We start from the raw sequence: 20,344 nt of genomic DNA on the forward strand, positions 1-20,344 counted from the left end.
TTTTCAGCTGGCTGCAGGTGATGAGGCGAGCTGAACATCCATCGTTTGGTTCCATGACTGCTCTCAGCATTTGGGGGCGTTTCCTTTTAACAAGATGGCCATTGTCTTTATCTGTACCTGCTGAGTGATGCGCCTGAGTGATGTTCATTTTAAGATACTTTGTTAATAAAATGTTAATCATAAATTATCATGCCTTTGTGAAACCACCTCATATTGTGTTGCATTGTCTCCGGTCACCTGTAGGGGGCGCTCGTTATGGAAAGGCTCGAAGTCATATTTTAGGCTAGGCACAAACAGCTTACATTATCATTTGCAAGACTTGTTGTTGCAAAGGTGACAGTTAGCTCCAGAGACCAAAACAGTTTTTTGTACCAGGCTGTAAACATGTTTATTTCTGCTACACTGATTCTATGGGGATTCATTCCCTTTAGAGTCAGCCTCAAGAGGCCATCACCTTTCCTTTTTTCTTCTTCTCACGTACTCCAGTTTGCTCAACACAGTAAATTGGCAGCATATTCAATGTCGTTGGTATCTTGCATATGACTGTGTTGGGCTGTCCGTCTCTGTCTTGGCTTTGTTATAGACTAATTAATTGCTATCTTAAAAAAACGTGTTTAAGAATTTGGATGAAGGACAGGCTGATTCTTCTTGGGTTGTATTTTTGACAAACCAGGGAATGCACTTAGCTCTGCTCCCACATTATCTCTTGGGCATGGACAGCATGGTCTCCTTAAACATTTGACTTTTCTGCTTGCATTACTGAGCCAGCTGAGGTTAAAAAACATGCTGCACTCACTGAATGTCCCTTCAGTAACCCAACACAAATTAAGCTCCCGGTGTAATTTGATAAATTTAAACAGCAAATCATCTGTGTTGATGTGACCTATTTTTTCACAAACATCAGAATCTGTCATCAGACGTCATCAGTGTTGGAATTTCTGTAAATAAATTATTGTGAAGTGACTCCTCACGAAGCCCATCTGGGCTGCTTTCTTCGGGCCCCATGGGATGCTCTTTGGGTTTGTTTCATTACATCTACATGTTTATTATACGGACATGTTACGTACATTAGCATGAAATACAAAAGTAACATTTATTTAACAAAATTACTTAAATCTCTGTTTTTCTCTACTTCATTGCAAAGTGGTATTTACAAGTAATTATATTGTTTTGTAAAACTGATTTGTCACAAATATATGTGAATTTCAGGTCACATCATGATTTTGTTCCTGTTACAAATGAAGCCTAACCTTGAATTAAAGCTTGTATTAATGGTCTTAAACAAACTTTTAGTCTAAATAATAAAAAAATAAATAAAATAAATAAGTAAATAAATAAATAAATAAAAGTTCATTTGTCAGAGAAGTGAAAAATAAGAATGACAACAATACTACACTGAGAAACAGGCCACTATGCTTTTCCAGAGAAGACTTGTAATTATTAAAATTCATTAGACTTTTAGTAGTCAGCTGGACAGGAGAATGAAGGAAATCCTCACTGCAGCATCTTCTGAGTGCTGAAAATGCATGTATGTAAAAGGTCTGGGCTTCTCTGCTTACACTGCCATCTCTGAATCAAACCGTGACCTTGACCTGGTCAAAAATTGATCTGTAAGTATATGAAAGACAGATGTAGCTACCGTGATATAGTCCATTTGTCACCTCAAGCTGTCCATTTTCACCACAGCCATCTTGATTTTTTGTAACTGGTCTCCACTAGCAAGGATTAGATATATAACCAAGGAATTAAGGGACCCTGTACACTCATAGGTTAGCAACTTGTTAATCAGATGGTGAAGAATACCCTGCCATAGCCTTCTTTTTTATTCTAACTGGTTTTCTATTGAACATCATGAAACTACTTGAAACTACCAACAGAGGCTCTAAATATATCAGGATAGTGCTTTTACCTATGCAGGCTTTATCAATTTTCCTATACGATACGACAGATTTAAGCTAAAGTACACGAGACTATGTATTGTGGATACATTATATTATTTAAATTATTAGCAAAGAGCAATACTGAGACAATGGGACAGGCTGTCCCTGTGAACTTTCATATGATTAACTCATAAGAAAATGGATGAATGGATGGAGACACATAGCTTAAAGTCATTCTGAAATTAATTTGTATGTACATTTTTTGCAGATATACAGTAATAAGAATAAGCTGAGTATTGAATTTTTGTGCTAATGACAATGATAGTGAGACTAAGCAGGAGATTGGAGGGCGTGAGGATATTTATATCAGGACAGGGGTGGGGGTAAGGAGGAGGACAAACAGAAGAAAGAATCTGCTCTCATTAATTTTTCACTTTCATTTATTTGTAAATAATTTAAGAGCTATGTTGCACTGTGTCTATGATGCAGCATGGGCCTCACATGCAGAAGACACTGGCACACTCACAGCGAGCACACAGTTGTACACAGAGTATGCACGATCGAGAGTGGCACACGTATAAACAATATTCATAAATTCAGAACATTATACAGGCATATAGACCCACACATGCACTCTCCCAGGGGATCCGATTAGAGTAAAACATGTCAGGCAATGAGACAAACCCCCACCCCACCCCCAGGCCCAGCACCCATGCACCTTATGTGCCACGCCACCACTGCCAGTAGTTCTTTTTATAATAATCACGCAAACACGCAGAAACAGAGCACAGACCTTCCTCCATGCACTTTCATATTCATATTAACCTTTTCAGTTTGAATAATCCATGAATCATAAAGGGAACAGAGGCTTGAATGTCACAAAAGTAAAATCTAGACCCAGATAAGGACATTGTTAAAAAACATGTGCCACACATTTCATCTTAATGGTCTACCCAGCTGATGAGCCTGCATCACATCCAGGCAATCAGAAGGAGGAGATTAATGTGTGTGCATATGCATCTCTGGTCCATTTAACACATGGATTAAAACATTCCCAGTTATTAAAGTAATACAAAACAAATGATATACAATAATGGGCAATTTTAGGTTATGAGGGTTTGACACCTAACAGGTTTCGAAATACATTAATGTCAGTGAATGTCCTCACAAAGCCTTTATGTGCGAGCCTCTCATTACACACAGAGTGGAGCAGGCAGAAGTCAATGAAAAGTAAACAACAGCCATGAACAACAAATATAAAGAAAAATAAAAAAAGAAGCAGGAAAAAAAGATATAACAAGAACAACAGCTGTAATTTTAACTGACTGGGTTTCATTAATATGTGATCCTGGCCTACTAATATATCTTGTTCCTTATGAAACAATGTGAAATTTCCACAGGAATCCAAAAACAGAAAACCAAAAGTATTCAATGACTGAACTCCCTGAGAGCAGACTGACACATTTTTACATCAAATTTCACCTTTCACAAGGTAACAAAAGGTACCAACAGCACAAAACCTTTTCTTTCTCTCAGAGACAGCCATTGTGAAGTTTTGTTGACTGCTGCTTGGCCCAGATACATCACACTGTCTGGATACAGCATAGCAACAAGGCACCTGATCAAAGAGTATAGAAGAGAGGAGAGGAAAGACAGAAAGAGAATAAGGACTACAGAAACAGAAAACTGGTGAAAAACAAACATGTGGGAAATCGCAGAGGGAGATAAGGGAGGAATTACATGAAACGGAAGCAAGTATTAGAGACCACTAAACGAAACTGAAGAAAAGGAGAAAGATGGGGGTTATTTGAGACGTTAACACAAGAAACAGAGCTTTTCATCAGGGAGGCACTTGCAGAAGAGTCAAAATCAGGACTGAGTTCTTTTATCTTCTAGTCCTCCAAACACTGCAAAATAAACTTACAACCTTGTGTTTGAACGTGTAGAGTGACTTCATGCCCAGGCAGCCCCATCTATTTATTGTTATTAAATAGCTTCAGAAGATCTGTGTTTGGTGCTGATTGCATGGACAGGGTGATGCACTGCTGGAATCTCTAACATCCATCCATCTTCCTCCGCTTTATCAGGGGCCGGGTCGAGGGGGCAGCAGCCTAAGCAGAGGATCCCAGACCTCCCTCTCCCCATCCACCTCCTCTAGCTTATCCGGGGGAACACCAAAGCGTTCCCAGGCCAACCGAGAGATATAATCGCTCCAGTGTGTCCTGGGTCTGCCCCCCCCCCACCCGGTGGGACATGCCCGGAACACCTCACCCAAGAAGCGCCCAGGAGACATCCTTGTCAGATGTCCAAACCACCTCAGCTGGCTCCTTTCGATGTGGAGGAGCAGCGGCTCTACCCTGAGCCCCTCCCGGATGGCTGAACTTCTCACCCTATCGCTAAGGGAGAGGCCAGCCACCCTTCGGAAGAAGCTCATTTCCGCCGCTTGTATCGGCGATCTCGTTCTTTCGGTCACTACCCACAGCTTGTGGCCATAGGTGAGGGTAGGGACGTAGATCGACCTGTAAATTGAGAGCTTTGGACCGGTGCAGCGTCTGCATCACTGCGGCCGGAGCACCAATCCATCTATCAATCTCCAGCTCCCTTTCACCATAACTCGCAAACAAGACCCCAAGATACTTGAACTCCTCCACTTGGGGCAGGAACTCATCCCTGACCCGGAGTGGGGACTCTACCCGTTTCCGGCTGAGAACCATGGCCTCAGATTTGGAGGTGCTGATTCTCATTCCCGCTGCTTCACACTCGGCTGCGAACCGTTCCAGTGCGAGCTGGAGGCCATCACCCGATGAAGCCAAGAGAACCACATCATCTGCGAAAAGCAGAGACGAGATTCTGAGGCCAAGTGAAAGCCCTCCGCCACTTGGCTGCGCCTAGAAATCCTGTCCATAAAAATTATGAACAGAATCGGTGACAAAGGGCAGCCCTGGCAGAGCCCATAACCCACCGGGAATGAGTCCGACTTATTGCCGGCAATGCGAACCAAGCTCTTGCAACGGTTGTATAGGGATCGAATGGCCCATAGCAGGCAGGCACCCCATACTCCAGCAGCACCTCCCATAGGACACCACAAGGGACACGGTTGAATGCCTTCTCCAAGTCCACAAAACACATGTGGACTGATTGGGCAAACTCCCATGCGCCCTCAAGTATCCTTGAGAGGATAAAGAGCTGGTCCAGTGTTCTGCGACCAGGGCGAAAACAGCAGTGTTCCTCGTGTATCCGAGGTTCGACTAGCGGACGAACTCTCCTTTCCAGTTGTTGGAACACACCCTCCGGTCCCCCTTCTTAAAGATGGGGACCACCACCCCAGTCTGCCAGTCCAGGGGTACTGCTCCGGATCGCCACGCAACATTGTAGGGACAGCCCTAAAACGTTCAGAGCCTTCAGGAACTCGGGGCGGACCTCATCCACACCAGGGGCTCTGCCACCAAGGAGTTGTTTAACTGCCTCAGTGACCTCGCCCCCAGAAATTGGCAGGTCATCCCCCTCATCCCCAGACTCTGCTTCCTCCTCGGAAGACATGTCAGTGAGATTAAGGAGGTCCTCGAAGTATTCCTTACACCGCCCGACAATTTTCTCAGTCGAAGTCAGCAGCACTCCGCCAGCACTATACACAGGTGGAGCACCGCTTTCCCCTCCTGAGACGCCTGACGGTTTGCCAGAATGTCTTCGAGGCAGTCCAAAAGTCTTTTTCCATGGCCTCTCCAAACTCCTCCCACACCTGAGTTTTTGCTTCAGCCACTGCCCGAGCCGCATTCCGCTTGGCCTGTCGGTACCTGTCAGCTGCCTCCAAAGTCCCACAGGCTAACCAAGCCCGATAGGACTCCTTCTTCAGCCTGGTGTCTCCTTTCACCTCTGGTGTCCACCATTTGGTTCGGGGATTACCACCACGACAGGCACCAACCACCTTGCGGCCGCCGCTCAATGCAGCAGCTTCGGCAATGGAGATGCTGAATATGGTCCATTCAGACTCAATGTCCCCAGTCTCCCTCGGAATGCTGTTGAAGCTCTGCCAGAGGTGTGCATTGAAGATCTCGCGGACTGGGGCCTCTGCTAGGCGTTCCCAGCACACCCTCACTACACGTTTAGGTGCACCGGGTCTGTCCAGCGTCCTCCCCCGCCACCTGATCCAACTCACCACCAGGTGGTGATCAGTTGACAGCTCAGCCCCTCTCTTTACCCCAGTGTCCAGAACATATGGTCACAGGTCTGGTGATACGATTACAAAATCAATCATCGACCTGCGGCCTAGAGCTTCCTGGTGCCACGTGCACTTACGGTGTGTTCACACCGAACGCGATGGACGCGAATAAAACGCCCCAAACGCCCCTAATTTGACACGTGTACATTCGCGTCTCAACGCGTGTCCAAGAAAAATCCATCGCGCGTCAAAATATGATATTTTGACGGGCGTGAACCGGAAATGTGGGAGGAATGTGGGAGGGAGTTGTGCCAGACCGGTATCTTTGCAAGATGGCAGCTATCGAGCTAGCGCTTGAAGAGAGAGTCTCCCTTCTCTATGTACTGTGGAGAGCAGAGCAGCAGCGTAAAAGACGTCCTCGCCGTACCTGGGTCCATCAGGTCCTCCAGAGGCATGAGCAGTTTGGTGAGTTTCACCACTTGCTCCAGGAGCTGCACCTGGATGACGGCCGATTCCAGCGCTATCACCGTCGGCCAGTTTGAGGACCTGCTTTCCCTCGTCGGTCCCAGCATTGCCCACCTAGACACCAACTACAGACGCTCAATCCCACCTGCAGAGCGCCTGTCCGTCTGCCTGAGGTTAGTAAAACTATTTAATACGGTAGTCCTTTATTGATATCTGTGCTAATATGCTAATCCATCCAGTTATACACTGCTAACATGGATGTGCTATGCTAACAGTGAATGCTGTCGGTGTTTACTGAAAGCAAACTGTGGTACAGAGACGACTCTTTATAATATTTCTAGTGATACTCAGAAGGTCTCATCAAGTCCCGATTTAATTCGATTTATGCTGTTATCAGTGTTTGAATGATAGCATGGCTGTGGTGTCACATCAATGTATGCGCTCGGTGTTTGCTGATATCAAACTGTAGCATTAGGACCACTGAGTTAACCTTGTAGTGATACTCACATCTTTTTATTTAGACCTGGTTTAATTCTGGGATAGTTGAATATTTGTATATAATCCCTGCAGCTGTCAGACTCTATAGCAGGGGTCACAGCCTTTATTAAAACAGAGTTAGATAAAACTGTGAACAGTTTGGTTCATCTCTAGTTACATGGTTCTATCTTGATAAGCTGTCTTATCACAGATTAATTTTTCAAAAATATTAATGATTTAAGCAAGGAAAGGGCTACATGTCAACACACAACTCTTTATTTCTATTAATGTCTTACTTCATTCCTACCTGATTGACATGTTTAGGAATTGTGAGTGATTGGCTCACTGTAGTGGCAAAAGTTGCTACCAATCAAATTATGATATGTTAAAGTTAAAACAAAACACAACTGTTTTAGATATTATCTAATATACATTTTGTAATTATCCTTATAATTACAAAAGGTTTTATGTAAGATTCATGTTTTGTGATTTAAATCTGACATCACAAAAGTATTTTGGAATTTGAATGATGTATTTTGTAACTGCAGTACACATAATACTGATTTTGAACAATTTTGTCCAGGTTCCTTGTCACCGGGGACTCCTTCAGGACCATCGCGTTCAGTTTCAGAGTCGGTGTGTCCACGGTGAGCCAGATCACCCCCCAGGCAGCGACGTCCATCTGGGACTGTGTAGTGGACGACTTCATGGCTGTGCCTTCACCTGGAGACTGGCGGTCCATCACAGAGGGATTCCAGGAGCGCTGGAACTTTCCTCTGTGCTGTGCAGCTCTGGATGGGAAGCACATCCAGACAAAGGCACCCCATATATCATATAGGAGACACACACATTGATATACACTAAATATTCATTTCATTTCTTTTTTGTGGTACCCAAATTGATGCACCTGCTTGATTTTGTTTAAACAATTATTGCACACTTTCTGTAAATCCAGTAAACTTCTTTTCACTTCTCAAATATCACTGTGTGTGTCTCCTGTATGATATTTAACTGACATTTTTTATTGTAACAACCAACAATTTATACAGGAAAATAATGTCTATTAACAAGGTTGCCCAAACTTCTGCATCCCACTGTATCAGTATATTTTGTCGTTAGTATAATATGAAATAAATTCTACATGTGTCAAGTCGTGTGCCAACATTTGCTGTGTAGTAGAACTGAGACATTAGTCATTATAAACATTTATTTGAAATAATATTAAAAGTCTCAAACAGAAAAACATTAAACATAAATATATAAAATATAAGAATTTACAGAGAGACAGGAATAAAAAGGACCAGCTGCTCTCCAGAGCAGGAACAAGGCTGAGGAGGAAATGCTCCATTGGAGACTGGTGTGGCCTCTTCAGGGACTCCAGGGTGGCCAGCTCCACCGCCGATGGACCGTCCTGGGACCCGTCCCTCATCTGCCTCGGAGCCGTCCTCCTCTGTGGGCCTGTAAAACAGCACAAAACACAAAGAAATGAGAAGGCTGCTACTAGATTTTAATTTCAACATTGAAAAAAAAAAAAACAATAACAGGATATAATCAGATTGGTTGTAGATATTTAGTAAAGGTGATCACAAGGGAATCCCACCGACTAAAAAGGTATCAGTGCTTGCTGTACATATCTGTGGGTGCAGCAGCAGGAGCTCAGGGACTGGGGATGCTCTGCTGCAGAATCAGTTGGTTCTATCAATACAGTATTAAATGTTAACAGGTTCGATATAATAATCGTAGAGTAGACAGTGGTCCCTCATTTATTGCAGGGGTTCTCAGAATAACTAGCCCCTGGTCACAGTTCTCACAATTGATTCTCAAAGTGCAAACCTTTGTAGATTGCAAAACGTAAAAGTATTATTATGCCGCGGTTTGTCTTCATCTGCCCGCCACTTTCGTGCGCCTTTTTCCCTCACGGTGCAGGTGTCTATTTCCGAATGAGGCTCATAGTTATGGGTGTTTTTGTGCTGTTTTTTCTATTGGACGCGATGGTTATCAAAACCAAACGTGATAAATTTGGCAAGCGCAGGAGACACGACACGGAGGAGATTTGTCAATCAGGCTGCAGAATGCAATGCTGTACTGTGCAATAAAAAAATCAGCGAAAAAGCAAAGCAGTGACGGATGAACAGCGGGACCACTGTGTGCTGTTTATTAATAAACAATAAAATATATTCCTAAATGATAACATGCATAAAAGCAGAACGGTATTTGTAGGTCAGTGGGAAAATAGCGGTGGCTTGCTAGCTTTTGTGCTGCTTCCCCGGGTCAGTGAAAACTTTCAAAAGAGAAATGAATGAACTTACCAGGTTGCCCGATCTCTTCACATATCTTCCTCCAAGCTCGGTCCTTTTTATTCCTGTCTCGGTACTGAAAGCAGCTGGTGTTGTACAGCTCCGAGTTGTTTGCTACCGCATTGATTAGCCTTCCCCTCCATTGAAGTATGAAAGGCTTTGGCTGGATCTGCCCCTTTGACCTAGGTAACAGCCACGTCACCAGGCTCCTGATTGGTTGTCGCGGCGCGATTTGACGCTGGAGTTCAGATTTTTCCAACTCGAGCGGTAGACGCGAAACGCGCGTATGCACAAAATGCAACACAAAAACTCACGCGCGTGGTTTTATTCGCGAGTCAAACGCGCCAGACGCGCTACACTGACGCGCGTTTCACGCGTTTTGGCGTTTTCGCGACGCAAATCTGCTTCCGAATTTTCGCGGGACCCGCAATCGCGCGTCATCGCGCCTTTCCATTGACTTTACATGTAAACCTGACGCTCTATTCGCGTCCATCGCGTTCGGTGTGAACACACCGTTAGGGACACTCTTATGTTCGAACAAGGTGTTCGAACAAACTGTGATTTGCACAGAAGTCCAATAACAAAACACAGCTCGGGTTCAGATCAGGGAGGCCGTTCCACAGAAAATGCCCCTCATCAGCTGTTCAGATTGCAAAAGTAGTGTCACAGGCTGGGTCTCTGACCCAGCGCTCTGAGTTCATGTTTGTATTTGTCTCATTTTGTTATGTGATTTAGTTTGTGTTATTTCCTATCTGCCTTTAGTTTAGGCAGTTATTGTTCCTGGGTTTTCTATGTTTTGGGGTTTTGTATTTATTCATCACGTATTAGGTCTGTTAAGTTGTGTTGTCATGTTTAGTTTCAGTATTTCCTGTTTTATTTTGACAATGTCATGTGTTCTTTGTTCATTGTATTTAGCTTTCCTCTCCTGGTCCTGTCATTAGGTTTATGTCTGTCAGCTGTTCCCCCATGTGTCCCCACTTCCCCTGATCACCTCATGTCTGTATTTAAGCCTTTTGTTTTCTTCATGCCATTGTCGGTTCGTCTGTTTACCTCAGCCATAGTTCTAGTTTTCGTCTGTTAATTCCACGTTAGTCTTAGTCTTAGTCTGTTTATCTCACCAGAGTTACAGTTATAGTCTTAGTCTTTGCCTGATATTTTCCACCTCAGTTATAGTTATAGTTTTTGGTCTTAGTACTTTTAGTGTTTTGTTTCTTAGTGTTTTGCCAGTTTAGTGTTTTGTTTCTTAGTGTTTTGCCAGTTTGTTTTGGTTTCCTGGTTTAACCCTGCCGTCATTTAAATAAAGCCTCACCTTTCTGTTAAACCTTACTACTCCTCATCGTCATCTGCTTTTGGGTCCTGTTTCCACACACACCGGCGCACCCCGCCGTGACAAGTAGATAGACAAATAACCAGGACTCTCCTGTTCTGCAGCTTTTAATAATTACTGTTACTATCATTGTGTTTGCTTATATTAGTTTTCACATTCTGAAATCAGATCTAGGATTTACATTGTGTTAAGTCCTGTTCAAAAATGATCCAAACAGTTAACAGTGGGCAGTTAAATGATGCGATCATGTAGCATCTTTATACAACAATATCTAAAAGTAAATCATTGTTTTTTCCCATTATTTCCCTGAGGAACACTTATGATTCTAGTTGCAAAAACATCAGATCTAGGGGCTTACATGAGACATACCGGTTATTCAAAAAAAAAAAAAAAAAAACCTATTTTGATATTCAGAAGATGGGGCCTGCTTTTTGGAAGGTTAGTAGACCTCAGATGTTTAATATAGGTTACAGCTGCTGTAGCTGGCTGACTGGGAAAAAGAACAGCAACAACTCATACCTCTAATACCACTTGGCCATATAGGGGGAGGTAGACCACTGAATTTTATGTTAGCAATAAAGACTCATATGGGAAAGTTAGACGCTCTTTGAGATATCCCAAAGATTTAGTCCTGTTAAGAGTCCCCTCCACAGCACTGACAATAAGGTGCATGTATGAATACACTCGGTGGCAGTTCTGAATGCATTCTGAACTCAGACTGATGTGTCTCTGTGTTTAGTTGGAGTTTATATAGCACTGGTATATGTTTTCTGTAATATTTATGTATGTAACAGCTGAGTTCTGCCATCTAGTGGCTGGGTTATGTACATGCATACATGAATTTTGAATCCTGAATCCAAACTGGAAGCTGGTTCCATAGAAGATGGGCCTGAAAACTGAAGGCTCTGCCTCCCATCCTACTTTTAAATACTCTAGGAACAACAAGTAAGCCTGCAGTGTGAGAGCGAAGTGCTCTAATAGGGTGATATGGTACTACAAGGTCATTAAGATAAGATGGGGCCTGATTATTTAAGACCTTGTATGTGAGGAGCAGGATTTTGAATTCAATTCTGGATTTAACAGGAAGCCAGTGAAGGGAAGCCAAAACAGGAGAAATATGCTCTCTCTTTCTAGTCCCTGTCAGTACTCTTGCTGCAACATTTTGGATTAACTGAAGGCTTTTAATTGAGTTTTTAGGACTTCCTGATAATAATGAATTACAGTAGTCCAGCCTAGACGTAATAAATGCATGAACTAGTTTTTCAGCGTCACTCTGAGACAGGATATTTCTAATTTTAGAGATGTTGCACAAATGGAAGAAAGCAGTCTTACATATTTGTTTAATATGTGCATTGAAGGATATATCCTGGTCAAAACGGATTTCCCAGAAAAAGATTTCTGGATGTTTTTATGACAGAATTCTGCCTGTTTTAATGCTGCCTCAGGTGTCTGAAGATCACTGACATCCAATACTGATTTATCTAATTCTCTGAATTTTTTTTCTTTTTGTTTATTTTTGAAAATTGATGAACCTGTACCTGTACTACTAAGAAACTCTTTAAAAAAGGAAAAAAAATAAACTCCTCTGAGATGCTATTTTTATACTGGTTATGTTAATGATCTGTTGTCTTATTTAGTGGCAAAATGTTCCTCCAGTTGTTTTTCAGTAGGTCTCCCAGCTTTGTTGACACATGCTGCTACCATCAGATTCAAAATGACCAAGTATTTTTTTTTTAATGAAATTATAAAATTCCTGCACTTAAACATTTGGTATCTTCTCTTGTCATTGTACTTCATTTTTACTTCCAATTTGCACAGCCTCTCAACCTTTTTTGGGAATTGAAATGACCATATTTATTTTCTTCTTTAATTTTTTTAATTAGTTTTAAAAAAACACTTTTAAAACATTTTTAAAAGTTATTATTAGTTATTTACTTGAAAAGAGACCCAAATCTGTCGTGTATCGATGTCAACACAATAATTGAATAATTGTCTGTCATTTTCTTACATATATCTTGAGTATTATTGTAATTAACATTTAAAAAAAAAACCAAAAAACATTTACTTTTTAATCCTCAAATGTCAAAGGGCAGAGAATGTGTGTGTCGGAAGTTTGTTGTCTAGTCTTTCTGAACCATTCAACCACAAGTGACGCTATCAGGCGCTTGTGGCTCCAGTCAGCATCACCCAATCACTAATCAGAATCTCTTCCCGTGCCCGCCTTCTCTTGATTGGCATTGGCTGACTCTGACAACTTAATGGCGCTAAAGGCGGAGTCTGTAACTGAACGGTGAGCTCTCTCCAGCTGTTATTCTATAACCAACACCTGGGCAAGAGGAAAGGAGTGGAGAGAAGGTTGTCCCTCATTTGTTACGGTTATCTACAGGTGAGTGGGTCACGGTGCATTTGTGTAGCGTGTGTTTAACGGTATTCCGTGAATAAATTGTGAGTGTGCTTTTTAAAATCCACTGTACATGGAACAAAGGACGCAGTTATTTCTGTATGGACACGGTAGATTAAGTTTGCATTATGGGAAGTGGATCTTGCAAGACAGACAGACGTATGTACTGAACAATCATACTATCAACACATAATCCGGAAATTAAAGGTTTTGTTTACGTTATACAACGATGGGTTTCCCCCTCCCCCGTCAGATTTAGCTTTCTACAGGAAGCTGCTAAAAACAGCGTGTTTTTACTTGTTTGGACTATATACATGAAAGCCTTAAGTGTTTTAAACTGAAGTTTTCCAGTTTTATTGTTATTGTAACTTTAGTGCTGCAGAACGGTGTGTATTTGTGTTACTCATGTTTGTGGGGCGGTTCACAGGGTCACATTCTGGGGATCCGCCCCCTGTTTGTGCAGGTAATGCAAATTCCTGGAAAGTAAGTTTTAGTACTTACCTTTTTTAGCTTAGGATGGGTTACAGTTAAGTTTACTGTAAAGCAACAGTGCATGAATGCATGACACGGAGGAGACGTGACTGTGTCTGTGTGTGAAAGAGAGAAGCGAAAATGAAACCGATGCAAAGAAGAATAAAAGATTTCATGCCATCAGGTTTCCTGTTAAACGAGTTGGGTCTGTCTGTTATCGCACATCTCCAAGGATTTGCACTTTATTCCTCCAATTAGCACATTATCTGTTTAGAAACGTGCAGCCTGTGGAGTAAGCTGCATGATTAGATTTGCAGTGAGACTGTGACTCTGGAGGGTTTGTTCAGCAAGTACACACAAAAGAGTCAATATGTGAACTGGAAGGTAACATCTGTTTGGTTAATAACAGGCTGTTACTTACTGCTGGTACATTCAGTGAAAGTTACTGAGTATCTGACCGACTTACCGCAGTGGTGCACAACGTGCAGCACATTTGTAGATAACAGATTGTAAACTAATAGCACAATTCTTCACCAGAGTTGAGTGGAGCAGTGACCATGGAGACCACCAGGAGACGACCGCAGCACAGTGCCAATGGGAAAAGATCTGAACAGAAGGAGCAGCTAGCACAGTGGGGGAGAGCGTGGTGAGTCGAATTCACTGAAAAAACACCCTAAATTTTTCTTGGCAGTTTTGACAAACTTCTCAGAAAGTCCTAAAAAAGTTGTTGAGAGTCTTTCCTGCAAACAATCTACTCGGACATTAAAAACATATAATCTTTGTTTATCATATAGTCAGAAATAATGTTAAAATGCATAGACGTGTTTGGCTTAAATATACACAGAGCAGTCTTGACACAGAGTTTAATTACTCCATGAAATGCATTTTTTAAGCCAGGAGAACACAGACCTTAAAAATGAACTGTCTTAAGCTCTAAAATTTAAAAACAAAAACGCTTCAATTAAACGGTGCTACTATTTCCTCACTCTCTACACATGCAATTGCATTTATTTATTTATCTGAAACAAGCTGCAGTCGAACCCATATCTCACTATTATGATCATAATGTAAGCATGTCTACATTCATGTACAGGATGATGAAAGAGTCTTTAAATACCACTTGGTATTTTGGTTGGTTTTTAACTGACATCAGTAAGTGATTTCAAGTTTAGTCTTGAGTTTTAAGACCAAAGTGCTGTTGCATTTAACTTTTGATAACAAAGTAAAGTTTGAGGACCGCCAGAAAATTTCTACTGAGATTAAGACTATAAAAAAAAAACCCCAAAAAACTGAAATCTTCCACAAACTATAAATGGAAACACTGACACACCGCTTTTTCAGCAACATCCTGGAACAATTTGTTAAACAAGTCCATGAAATTCAGAACACAATCTTCAGACTTATCTGGGTCATTGGGATATGGCATCATAAACGGTTTGATCAACACATCATATATTCATGGCACACAAATGAGCCTTGGTACAAAGCTGGGAGAAGACACACAGATATGTAAACAGAGAGTAATGCACCAGGGGGAAGTGGTTAGATTAAAAATTAATCAGAATGTATGTCTGAGGCTAATGAGACTGTCGTTACTTTGACAAGTGTTTGATCATAAACACATTATTGTCACAAACTGGAGCTGATGATGACTTTAGATGAAATATTAAGCTGTTAATTACTATGTATAACCCAAAATAAATGTCAGTCTATCCTATGATTTTTTTTTATTTATTTCCCTGAAAACACAAGGAGAGCAGCACTCATTACAGTTCACGTTCACCTGCTGCAAATATGTCGTCAGGTATGCTGGCACGGAACATTTTGTTGTTTCCCAGTTTAACAACCAGGCTGGTCTGCGAGTCTCTGCAGTCATCTCTGTGGTACATCAGTGCAGAATCGATCCATCAATTTATTTAGAGACAATAACTGCAGCTTTAGGATTTGTCACCTGGAGACCATAAATATCTACAATAAGACCAGTCAAATGATATTTACCTGCTGGTGATGAAGGATGAGCTGCTAAGGAGCAAAAGTGATCACCTGGGCAAGCGAAGGTCAGTGTAAAATTTCGAGCCAGTCCGTTAAACAGTTTTTGATCGATTTCAGACTGACAGTCGGTCATTACCGAAGCCACAGAGCTGACATGGCTAAGATGGTTTCCCTTGCAGAAATGATGCTTGACTAAGAAATGAAAGTTTAATGATAATCCACAAAAAAAACTGCATAATTCCCTTTTTTGTTGAATCATGTGATGTTTGGTAGAAGTTGTACTCTTCACATGTGTAATGCAAGAGAATAAAAAACAGCTGCATTCCATTTTGGTGCTCTTTTGTTCTAGTTTCCTGTTATTGTGCAAACCAGCTTCATGGAACCAAGTCATGAAGCACGTCCCCCGCGAGCCTGCAAAGGATAACCGGAAGAGAATGGATAGATGGATTTATTTTGTTGTAATTCTTCCTCGTAATCTTTTGCCTTTTCCATCAGTCAGGTTTTATTCTGATTGGTACTAAAATGGAGTTTTATCTTAGCAATTATTTTGTTTAACCAATACATGTTTAATTTTAGGAATTATTCATAATACATAGTTTATAGGTTAAAAAACCCCAAAACAAAATAAACTTCAGTTTCCTATGCAGTACCGTAAAGTACCTCTAGGGGGTCCTATCACCCTTATTTAAGAGAGGCTCAAAGTATTTAGGTTTAGAGTACTGCACTCACATTTCACATTTAGAGAAATATGAAACAGGTGAATAATGTTTCAGCTTGAAGTCTTCACACTGTATCTGTGTGCATGTATGATCTGTTCACAGGGAGGTGGACTGGTTTTCCCTCATCAGTGTAATCGGCCTCCTTTGCTTTGCCCCTTTCATTGTCTTCTACTTTGTGATGGCCTGTGATCAGTATGAGTGCTCCATCACCCAGCCTGTGTTGGATCTGTACCAAGGAGAGGCCACCCTGCTCTCCATTTGGGCCCGGGCACCCTCCTTCTCGTGGTCAGCTGCTAAGATCTATGCCATCTGGGTGAGCTTCCAGGTAAGCAGGGGAGTTTGAGGGCAGTGTAACTCAAAGAAACTGTCTGTTGTCTTTTAATTCAAATGCTCTGTGTTTTCCTTTAGGTGTTCCTGTACATGTGTTTTCCTGATATTACCCACAAGTTCATCCCTGGCTATGTTGGTGGTGTGCAGGAAGGAGCACGAACCCCAGCTGGTGATTAACAGATTAACACACACATACACCCACTCATCAGTCCACAGCACTTGTTTAATTATGAGGACCTGTTTTATACCCATGCCTGTGAAAAGATTAATAGATTTTGGCTTTTATTATCAAAGCAGTATGTAGAAATAGTTGTCTTTTTTTTTCTCTGTTCACAAGGCCTGATTAACAAGTATGAGATCAATGGACTGCAGTGCTGGCTCATCACTCATGCACTGTGGTTTGCCAACGCACATTATTTCCACTGGTTTTCTCCCACGATCATATTCGACAACTGGATCCCCCTGCTGTGGTGCACTAACATACTGGGCTATGCTGTGTCCACCTTTGCTTTCATAAAAGCGCATCTTTTCCCCACCAACGCTGAGGACTGGTGAGTACTGATGCACACGTGTCACTGAGGTAGGAGGAGCAGAAATTTAAAGCAACTTTTTGAACATGTTTTCTTCCATCTCTGTTTCTGACTATACAGCAAGTTCACAGGGAACATCTTCTATAACTACATGATGGGTATTGAGTTCAACCCCCGCATAGGCAAGTGGTTTGACTTCAAGTTATTCTTCAACGGCCGGCCCGGCATCGTAGCCTGGACTCTAATCAATCTGTCCTACATGGCCAAGCAACAAGAACTCTACGGTTACATCACCAACTCCATGATCCTGGTGAATGTACTGCAGGTAAGACGAGGTTTAAATTAAATGAATCTTCTTTCGCAATTTCAGGTGAAAGTTGAATGATTTAAGAGGATATTTTTATACTTGCACTGCTAGAGTGGCTTTGCAAGGTTTACGGTTCAAAATCATTCTTATTTAGTCTTGTTGCAGCCCTGAAATGAGTGTTTTTTAGCTCCAGATTTGCTGCCTCTATTCAAAGAAGCTTTAACTAGTTGTATGTCTGAGAAGGCCATATTGTAGGTATTTGCACTCACTGACATCATAATGAACCAAGGGGAAAAAAATGTTTTCATCGAGCTTTGGATAAAACCTCCTCAAGATGCTCATGAATTCCTGTAAGCAGGAAAAGCCCTGATGTGTCCTACTTTCACAGTGCTCCTTGGTCAGCAGTCTTCTGTTGGCAGCTCTAAAGCCCAGTCATATTATAACAGGTGAACTATGGCTGCGGACTGATTAACCTGAGCAAGCCTCTGATGAGTAGATTAGATAGTGTCACCTGTTTCAGTGGTAGAATGCAACTCAGCAGATCTTTGGTACAGACTGTGTTCAATGACAGAAGGTCAGGTTTAACTTACCTTCGATTGCTGACATAGAAATAAACTAGATCTGTAAATATTAATTCTTTCTTTTACATTTCTATTTTTTCAGAATTTAATTAAATGTTTCTACTATCTCAAACTTTTTGTCAATATCCGGGTTTATATCCTAGTACAACAAGTTTATCTAACCCACCGTATGCTGTGAAACTTAAAATACAACAGAGCATTGCATCCTTCATGTTCACATCAAGGTTGTGTGTAGATGTGCATGATATATTTCCAACATGTTTCATTAAAGCGGACCCATAATGCTGAAAGACATTTTTATTCTTGAGCTCTCTTTACTTTACCTCTCAGTTCATCCTCAGCCTGATTTTGATTTAGTTCCTCTCTCTTAAAGGTCACTCTCCCTTATAAACAGAGTTTGAACAAGAGGTGGGCGGTGCTTCTGTGCTCACACTTAGTGCTGTGTGTCTGAGATGACCGTATTAGGAATAGTACGAAGCCTGCCTGAAACTGAGCATATATGACTTTGAAGCCGAAGCTTTTGGCTCACTGAGGCTATTTTAGTTTTGGGCGACTTTAAAGAAAACCTTTGTTGGATGAAAATCGAAGCAACTGAAGTCTAAAGCTGCAATTTGAGTAAAAAGCCTCTGCTTCTGATAGGCTATTTATGTACTGGACTTCTTCTGGAATGAGGCGTGGTACCTGAAGACCATCGATATCTGTCATGACCACTTTGGATGGTATCTGGGCTGGGGAGACTGTGTTTGGCTGCCATACCTCTACACACTGCAGGTAACAAATATATAGATGGTAACACTCAAAAACACACAAGATCAAACTTCATCAGTGTTACTTTTCTCATACTCTTACCTTGATAATCAGATGGCTTCCATTAAGAATGAATGCGTTTGTTTCTCTTCAGGGTCTGTACCTGGTGTACCACCCAGTCCAGCTCTCCGATGCCCACGCCCTCGCCGTCTTGCTGCTCGGCCTCGTTGGGTATTACATCTTTCGCTCCACCAACCACCAGAAGGATCTGTTCCGCCGCACAGAGGGCTCCTGCTCCATCTGGGGCCGCAAACCAACATGGATTGAGTGCACATATCGCTCCGCCGATGGCGGCATGCACCGCAGCAAGCTCCTGACCTCAGGCTTCTGGGGCGTGGCCCGGCACTTCAACTACACCGGTGACCTGATGGGCTCTCTGGCCTATTGTGCCTCGTGTGGTTTCGGCCACATACTTCCATATTTCTACATTGTTTACATGACTATCTTGCTGGTCCACCGCTGTGTTCGCGATGAACACCGCTGCAGCAGCAAGTATGGCAAAGACTGGAAACGGTACACCGATGCCGTGCCTTCCCGGCTCATTCCTGGGGTGTTTTAGAGCGTGGAAGGGTTGGGGGAATAATGGGAGGAAGGAAGGGTGAGCGGGGAAAAGATAAATAAATACAGAAATTTTGAAATGCTATTAGGTTAGCATGATAAACATGAATTTTTACACATCGGGAATACATCATTGAACACTCTGCACATGTGCTGTATTTTTATACATGGTGCCTGTATTACATGTGTGTATGCAGGCAGAGTAGATGTATTGCTGTAACTTTCGCCTCACTAAAGACAGTTTGATGCAAATCTATTTTCTTTAAGCTCTGACGATTTCAAACACCTTTTTTTACCAGAAGGACCAAACACAGCCTGACCAGCTCACACCAAAATCAGGAGCATATACAGCTAGTTCTGTAATTCCTTTTTTTCTCCAACTACACAATGCTGTGGTTTGTGTATGGGTGATTGATATGACAGCCATTTATCAAAAGTAAGTTTTGATTACAATTTATCTCCTGGGAATTTCTTTCATAAGTTTTTAAGATGACGTATAGCTCTGAATGACTTAATAGCTGGCTCTATTCACAGGTTCACTGAAAACAAGCCTTTTTTATATGAAGGTTGTTTTATGGTGTCACATTGTTCATTAGCATTTGCAAGATTCTCATTTCTAACCAGCAGGAGAATTTTGTTACACGAGCCAGGTTGTGTAATGGTTTATCTTGTTGGTGAATGTTTTTGGGGGGTTTATTTTTTTTCAGCATGCTCACATATACTGGCCTTGACTCATTTTAAGACTCATTAAGGATCATGGAAATGACACAACTGAACAACAATAAAATGCACTTTCTGTTTTTTTTAAGTCTATAAAGAATTAAACTTAAAGAATTAAAATGTTAAAAATATCAGTCTATTAATGTCCATCCTCTTCCAATTAACACATAAAGACAGAAAACCGTTTGCGCTCACATTTCCACCTATGAGCAACTTAGAATCATATATCTGACTGTGGGAGGAAGCTGAGTATCCACGCATCACGAAGAGAACATAGAAACTCCACCTAGAAACACCCCAGCCAGATGGTGGAGTCTAACTCA

The 20,344-nt window shown here is 41.8% G+C and overlaps 2 protein-coding genes across 2 annotated transcripts; both read left to right on the top strand.

Moving 5' to 3' along the window:
* The first annotated feature begins 6,540 nt into the window (after positions 1–6,540).
* On the top strand, positions 6,541–7,864 carry LOC146639286 (uncharacterized). The gene is made up of 2 exons (XM_085351504.1): positions 6,541–6,677; positions 7,565–7,864. Exons 1-2 carry the CDS (start codon positions 6,541–6,543, stop codon positions 7,833–7,835), a joined length of 408 nt encoding a protein of 135 aa, XP_085207630.1. The 3' UTR covers positions 7,836–7,864.
* Positions 7,865–12,931: 5,067 nt separating this feature from the next.
* dhcr7 (7-dehydrocholesterol reductase) lies at positions 12,932–20,087 on the top strand. Its single transcript, XM_085351516.1, has 8 exons — positions 12,932–12,991; positions 14,015–14,123; positions 16,291–16,513; positions 16,597–16,687; positions 16,856–17,069; positions 17,169–17,373; positions 18,576–18,707; positions 18,838–20,087. The coding sequence occupies exons 2-8, from the start codon at positions 14,035–14,037 to the stop codon at positions 19,300–19,302; spliced, it is 1,419 nt and encodes a 472-aa protein (XP_085207642.1). The 5' UTR covers positions 12,932–12,991; positions 14,015–14,034; the 3' UTR covers positions 19,303–20,087.
* Positions 20,088–20,344: the final 257 nt, after the last annotated feature.

This window comes from Diplotaxodon limnothrissa, linkage group LG1 (assembly GCF_057381915.1).
Source record: "Diplotaxodon limnothrissa isolate DT_005_m linkage group LG1, D_limnothrissa_male_GT1.1, whole genome shotgun sequence".
NCBI classification, from domain to species: Eukaryota; Metazoa; Chordata; class Actinopteri; order Cichliformes; family Cichlidae; genus Diplotaxodon; species Diplotaxodon limnothrissa.

Coding starts and splice junctions, on each gene's coding strand:
- LOC146639286 (XM_085351504.1), top strand. CDS start 6,541: ATGACGGCCGATTCCAGCGCTATCACCGTCGGCCAGTTTGAGGACCTG. Junction 6,678..7,564: donor CGCCTGTCCGTCTGCCTGAG/GTTAGTAAAACT, acceptor AATTTTGTCCAG/GTTCCTTGTCACCGGGGACT.
- dhcr7 (XM_085351516.1), top strand. CDS start 14,035: ATGGAGACCACCAGGAGACGACCGCAGCACAGTGCCAATGGGAAAAGA. Junction 16,514..16,596: donor CCATCTGGGTGAGCTTCCAG/GTAAGCAGGGGA, acceptor GTTTTCCTTTAG/GTGTTCCTGTACATGTGTTT. Junction 18,708..18,837: donor CATACCTCTACACACTGCAG/GTAACAAATATA, acceptor GTTTCTCTTCAG/GGTCTGTACCTGGTGTACCA.